At 41.2% G+C, this 7,207-nt stretch overlaps 1 protein-coding gene across 1 annotated transcript; it reads left to right on the forward strand.

Moving 5' to 3' along the window:
* The first annotated feature begins 259 nt into the window (after window positions 1-259).
* Window positions 260-5,400, forward strand: LOC139549000 (homeobox protein otx5-like). The gene is made up of 3 exons (XM_071359037.1): window positions 260-1,101; window positions 2,252-2,403; window positions 2,573-5,400. Exons 1-3 carry the CDS (start codon window positions 1,005-1,007, stop codon window positions 3,203-3,205), a joined length of 882 nt encoding a protein of 293 aa, XP_071215138.1. The 5' UTR covers window positions 260-1,004; the 3' UTR covers window positions 3,206-5,400.
* The last annotated feature ends 1,807 nt before the right edge of the window (window positions 5,401-7,207 follow it).

Genomic DNA, 7,207 nt, shown 5'->3' on the forward strand with positions numbered 1-7,207 from the left:
CTTGAATGTGGATAAAGGAGATTTGAAAAATAACCGTGTAACTCAGTTTGTCTCGCCAGTGTTCCATTTGGTTTGTGTCCACCTGTTTGTTCCTTATCCTACACATATCAAACTGTTGTTTCATTTGACTGGATGAATGTGCATCAAATCCAACAAAGTGCAAAGTGTGTGTCACGACATGGAGAGAGATAAAGAGAGAGCGAGAGATAAATAGAGAGAGAGAGATAAAGAGATAGAGAGAGGTGGAGAGAGAGATAAAGAGAGAGATGTAGAGAGAGAGAGAGAAGAGAGAGGGAGGGGTCAGAGTCTACTCGGCGCAAGAACTTCGCTCTAATTAGCCAACTTCTTTCTTGGTTCGCTCAGTTCCGCGTTCTCACCCCAGCTTATCGCCACTCACTGGAAGCACGACTCGATCCTCTTTGCTTCAACAGACAGGCTCGAGCTCAGTCCAGGGAACGCTAGATCTGACACCGGAAGAATAAGGAACAATACCTTCCCTTCTTGACGCCGATGCGCACTTCGAAAGCGCACGTCTTGGATTGAAAGGTTCATCACACTTAGAACGGTGATCATACCACTGGCTAGTGTGTTTAATTGTTGGTTTCAGGCTACTTTGTAAGTGAAATTGAAAGAATACACCGGCACCACAATACCTATTGAATAGATGTGCTTTGACAGAGCTTGATCAACAGGTGTGAAGGCAGCAGAACAAGGAGTATCGGCGCCCTGAACCTGCACTCCTTACCAGCGAGTATTACTGTAGCCTCAAAAGTTGGCAAAATACTGCGAGAGGGTCCGAGACAAAGGAGGAAAACAAAACAAAAAGCCGATCGGCATTTATAAAGAAAAAGAAGTGATAGAGAGAAAGAGAGAGAGGGAGGGACAGAGAGAGAGAGAGGAAGAGAGAGAGAGGGACAACCCTTGGAGAATAGCAGAAGACCCGGCCCCCGGCCTGAGTGTAAGAGAGAGAGAGGGCGAGGGAGCGTTTTAAAGCCGGCACAGGCATGATGTCCTACATTAAGCAGCCTCATTACGCCGTGAACGGGTTAACTCTGTCTGGTCCTGGCATGGATCTACTACACTCTGCCGTCGGATACCCAAGTAAGTCATATTTGTAACTTTTTCATGTTTTAGAACTGTTTGTCTCAACAATTGCCTGAATTCCAAGCGGTACTGATACATATCCATGAGCAACGAGTGCGTAAAGGGAACAGGGCACAACAAGCCCCCATTATGTTGTTTACGTTCTTGTTGTTAGACTTATGACAGCGAGTTGTGGATAATATATAGTCATACTACGGACACCATGTCTTATTCTTAGCTGATGCCACATTTTGAGGGTCATCACTGAACTACATTGTTTCAAATGGAAATGTCTTATTGCGCACATACAACAAACCATGTTTGTATTTTTAAAGATATGGTCAACGTCCATAGTAACTTGTTTCAATGGCCTTGGAGTAAAATTCCAGTTTTAAAATGAGATGACCTATATACTTCATGTGTAAGTGGTAACAACTATTTGTATGAAAGGAAATGCAGATGTTTTATTTTTGATTGGTCCAGGGCCATACGTTATAAACACCAGTCTAATTCACAAAGACCTGTAACTCTAGATATTTGAGGTTCCTGTCAGTTGTGTAATCAAGAGTTATAGAGCTCTACCTTCATGTGAAAACATTCATGTTTTATCAAGATACATTTCTTCCCTTTATCGAACGTATTTTATTTAGTGTTTGTTTATGTTTTATAAAGCCACAGTGTTTAGCTGAATTAATGTATAATGTGAAGAGATATGAGAAAAAGATAGAACACTCGAACATTAAATAAAACACATTTGTAATAAAGGGAAATATATATATATATATATAGCCTATATATAGGCTAGAGACATATATTTATTTTCTATAACATTGGAAACAAAGCACTCATTAATATACAATACATGTTTTAATAGAGAACATCATATATGCCTCAGTATAAGTACTTATTAGTAACATTATATTACACGAAATTACACGAATTCAGTTCTAAATGAGCCTAATGGAATTTAGACTATTATTTAACTTGGCAATTTGACAACATTTTTACACCAAACAAGTGATTCACAGTTCGTTCTTCCGTTCTATTTTTCTCTTGTTCCATTTGAAAGCATTTTGGCCAAGGGGGAAAAGGTTCACAAAACCAAATATACGATGAGTTAACGAAATATAATAAAAAAATAACTTTTGTGTGTGTGTGTGTATTTTAGACATCCCCAGAAAGCAGCGTCGGGAAAGGACCACGTTTACGCGCGCGCAGTTAGACATCTTGGAGGCACTGTTTTCCAAAACGCGCTACCCCGACATCTTCATGAGGGAAGAAGTGGCCCTCAAGATCAACCTACCAGAGTCTCGTGTACAGGTAATAAACAGGATATATATACGTCCATGCATAAATGCCCACCAGAATTGGTAAAATGATCTTGCAAAAATGAAAGTGTGGGTCAAATGTCTATTTACAAAACGTCAGTGATTGTTTGGCCAGAATGGGAGCTGAGTTGTCTGAGAACTCACCACGTGCTCCTCCACAGGTATGGTTCAAGAACCGCCGTGCTAAATGCCGCCAGCAGGCGCAGCAGAGCACGGGCCAGTCTAAACCTCGTCCACCCAAGAAGAAGGCCTCTCCAGCCCGAGAGGCCAACTCTGAGGCCAGTGTCAACACCAACGGGTCCTACAGTCCAGTACCCCCTCCCCTTGGCACCGCCATCACCCCCAGCTCCAGCAGTGCCAACGCGACCGTGTCCATTTGGAGCCCTGCCTCCATCTCCCCGCTGCCAGACCCCCTGTCAGCCTCCACCACGCCCTGCATGCAGCGCTCCTCTGCCTACCCCATGACCTACACCCAGGCCCCGGCCTACAACCAGAGCTACGCAGGCTCGTCCTCCTACTTCACTGGCCTGGACTGCAGCTCCTACCTGTCTCCCATGCACTCACAGCTCTCCGCCACCGGGGGCGCCCTCAGCCCCATCACCTCCATGGGCGGGCACCTCGGCCAGTCCCCTGCCTCTCTGTCTTCGCAGGGCTACACAGGCGCCTCGCTGGGCTTCGGGGCCGTCGACTGCCTGGACTACAAGGACCAAGCTGCCTCCTGGAAACTCAACTTCAACGCAGCTGACTGCCTGGACTACAAAGACCAGAACTCCTGGAAGTTCCAGGTCTTGTAGGTGGGAGGAGGTAAGGAAGGGACCAGCCAGGAGAAGCTCCCATTCCATTCAGTGTTAAAGACTTGGACACATAGATGGTCAACTAATCATTTCAGTCCATGAACTCAATGACTGAGAAAATGTCATTCTTTTTTGTGTTATGGAAAGCAATGTGGAAGCAGATCCACTGATGTTGGGCTTTGTGATTTTTGGGAAGGTGACAAGAAATGACTGACCACATCAATATTGTTAAATCAATGATATCCAATTAATACAGCATTATCAACGTGAGGATGCACAATCAATGGGACATTGACGTAATAAAGTTAGTCATATAGAAGTGATGACAAACAAATCGACATGTAAAAAGATAATTGAGATACTAAAATTGAGAACTGATTTTAAAAAGGAATACATACCACACGATTGAAAGCAATACCTGTAGAATGAAATTGTATACATTTATAATTTGATGATTACATTTCGAAAAACAGCATAATTAACAAAGGTCCATTCTTGTATGCCATAATCAGGGTTTTGAGGACCAAATTAATAGAGATTTGCAATTTGAAGGCTGGATGAAGTATCAATTTGATGGAGAGAACGAACAATTGATTTAAAAAAAAAAGGAAAAAAAGGATATTAAATATTGGTTGCAATGGATCCCATTGGTCAGGTAGCTGATAGTCAACCCCAAGTTGATTTCTGAACAGATCTGTCACTCCTTTAGTGGTCTTGTTGTGCTTAATGGTAACTGAGAATTAGAAAGGAAAAGTGGAATTCCACCCCCAAGATGGGTGGGCTGGCCTTGACTTTAGACCAAATTGGATTCAGTGGTTATTTTTGTCATTACTTCAGGACAATTGAAAGTTGTGTACATTGTAATGAAGAAAATGACTCTGCCTTGAATTTGATATTGAACAAACAGAGGGATTTCCAGCAATAGGCAAAGCCTGACTCCAATGGGGACAATGGTTGTTTTCTTTTTCCCTCTGTCATTTGTTTTATGGTTTATTTTTGTTATGAAGCTGCTTTTCATATTTGGTGAATTGAGAGATCCTGGAGCCAAACAGACACACAGACAGACACACAGACGTGCATGGGTGTCTCCATAAGCAAGAGGGGATGGGTAAAGCAAGGATAACCTTTGGTACTGTCAAGTAGAGACCATAGGCTATTGTTGTATCATTTTACCCAGTAGCTTTGAAGGGAGGGGACCCTCGGCAGACAGTGTGTTAGAGTGAAGGGGGGTAAAGGAGGGGGGCTGGATTAGGGTGATAGGGTCAGTAATAGACCTCTTAATCTTTGAGCACCAATCATGGAATGAATCACATCTGGGCACAAGGCATTCTGGGATATGCAAGGATGACAAATGTGTAGCCTTTGCGTTTTTATCCCACTCTTTGTTTGTTGGGCGGGTGGGTGGTGGGGGGGTTTGATGATTACTTCACCAGTACTTAAATACTACATTTCCTCTTAATGACTTAACTAACCCTGTTGCCGAATATACTGTTACAATGAGATATTTGCAGGAGAGAAGACTCAACAGTAGAAAGGGAAGGGTCTGGGCATGATTGCGCTACCCTTGCACAGAAAGCATGGAGCATCTCTCAGTTGTTACCTGTAAAGGAGCGAGGGCTACCATTTTGTGTTGATGTATCGTTTCATCTTTTTGTATTAGAGTATAACATATTATGTTTCTTTAAATTTGTGAGTCCTTTGAAGTAAAATTGTGGTAATTTGTTTGAAGTTAATATTATCATTATTACTATAATTATTATTATTATTAATTCTAAAGCTATTATGAATATTGCTACTATTCTGTTTATTTTGTTCTTTTTGTAAATATTAAACTTGACTTGAAAATGCAATCATGTCTGGTACTAACAATGTGTTACACAGACACACCACGCAAATTTCTAGAAGACTGGCCATTTTAATTGTATTTTTTTCTGTTTTCTGGTCTCTTCTTTTCTGAACAATGTTTTTCAAACTCAGGGGTTTATCCAATAAAGTTAGTGGTGATAGCATACAATGCTCTGTATACTTCCTGATCATCCACATTCATTATTTGCATTCTATGCTTTTATTTCTGATACGAATGACTCCCCCTCTTTAGTATTAGTATATCGGACATATCTCCTGTTTGTTTGCCCACCCCCGACTTCTACATGGGATAGCTATTGAGTTTTAAGACATTAAACAACTGAAGAAAATCTAAGTGGTCATTGTGTTTTGTGCCAGTACCCTGTTCCAGTACCCTGAGCCTCACAACAGGCTAAAAGACCAACTGGTGGTTGATGGATACAGTACTACTAGCAGGAGTACTATAACTTTATTATCCAAGAGAGAAATTGCTTTGCAGCGAAGAAAATAACATTTAATCAAAGACCAGTATAGTCAAAGATTATCCCTATACAATGATTACATCTAGTTCATGTGCTGAAAAACTCATTCGCCACAGATCAAATCAAATATGTGACATTCCTCCTTTAAAACTGCTACATAAATGCTTGCATAATAACGACGTGCATAAGAATGGGCCCAACAAAGTAATAAGACAATCCTATCAGTGTGCAATGAACAGCAGCAGTCCAACTTCATTGTACACTTTAGTGGCACTTAATCATCCAACCAATAAGAATGAAGCAACTGCTATTATGCTTTTAAGATCGCATGCCTCTCCTAGATCCCTTTCCCACATGTGTTATCCTGTTGTATCCCTGTATCCCTGCAAGGAGAGCAGGAAGTAAAGTATCTATCGTACATACACAGAGTGGGATTGAAAAGTGACGTCCGGGGACACTACTCTAATCCATGCAAACGTTTGAGAGGGGAGATGTTGAGAGGAGAAAGAACAGAGTGGATGCAAGTTATGAAGATTAGAAGTAGGCCTAAATCTGTGGGGGCCCATTGATTAACCTCGTAAAACAGAGAGGTAGGGATTTGGATGGCTAATATATATTTCCATGTGTTTTATTAGTAAGTCAGCTATACCAGTGTTATGAAAAGTGCACTGGACAAAAGGTTGTAAAAAGACCAATGCATGTTAAAAAAAGATCTGGGACCATATTCACAAAGCGTCTCAGAGTAGGAGTGCTGATCTAGGATCAGGGTCCTTCCTGTCCATATAATCTTATTAATTATTATCCAAGAGACCAAACCAATCCTAGACGAGCCTAAATAAAACTTTGCATAACCATCTAGAAGACTAATTCTGTACCTGTTTTATAAGTCCATTGTGATATTTCTTGATTTGTATAAAAAAATACTTCCACACTATCAACTGAGTACGGCATTGACATATTTGGGTCAAAGTTTGTTTTAGGACTGTAATGGCACAGCATCTCTGTTCAGATCTTTGCGTTTCAACATGATGTCCACAGAGGGAGTTACAAAGATTATATAATCTATGTAACTCCCTTTTATTTTTTGATTTTTTTAAGGAACTCAGTCCAGCTTTCAACTTACTCTTGAAAGTTGTAAAAGTAGAATGCACAAGATGCAATTTCGAAATAGAGTAGTGCATCATCAGTTTTCTTCTTCTCATGTCAGTCATTGCATACCTTACAGAGCTATTTATAACTTGTCAGAAATGTCCAGATCAACTAGCCCATGTCAGATAAAAATTTTCGCCCATAGATATTGTTGTAATGTTTAAAGTCACTCAAATATCATATGAACACACATAAAAAATGGCAATATGTGTAGAATTGCAGAAAATTAGCTTTAAACCTGCAAAATGTTCTCTCTCACAGTTTGTGTCATGAACAGTGCTCGAATAACAAGAGGGAACATTTTGTGTCACGAACCGTGCTTATTCCCATAGAAATAGACATGGCACAAGGGCAGGGGGGGGGGGGGGGGGGGGGGGGTGTTCCCTTAATGCTAGAAGGGGGGCCTGAGTGAAACATCTTTGGAAACCCCTGACATAGATGGTAAGGATACCCAAAAGGAAAGGAGATATCTAGTCAGTTCCACAACTGAGTGCATCCTCTGATTCAGAGAGGTGCGCTGCCTTAA

This window comes from Salvelinus alpinus, chromosome 22, assembly GCF_045679555.1.
Source record: "Salvelinus alpinus chromosome 22, SLU_Salpinus.1, whole genome shotgun sequence".
In the NCBI taxonomy this organism is placed as follows: Eukaryota; Metazoa; Chordata; class Actinopteri; order Salmoniformes; family Salmonidae; genus Salvelinus; species Salvelinus alpinus.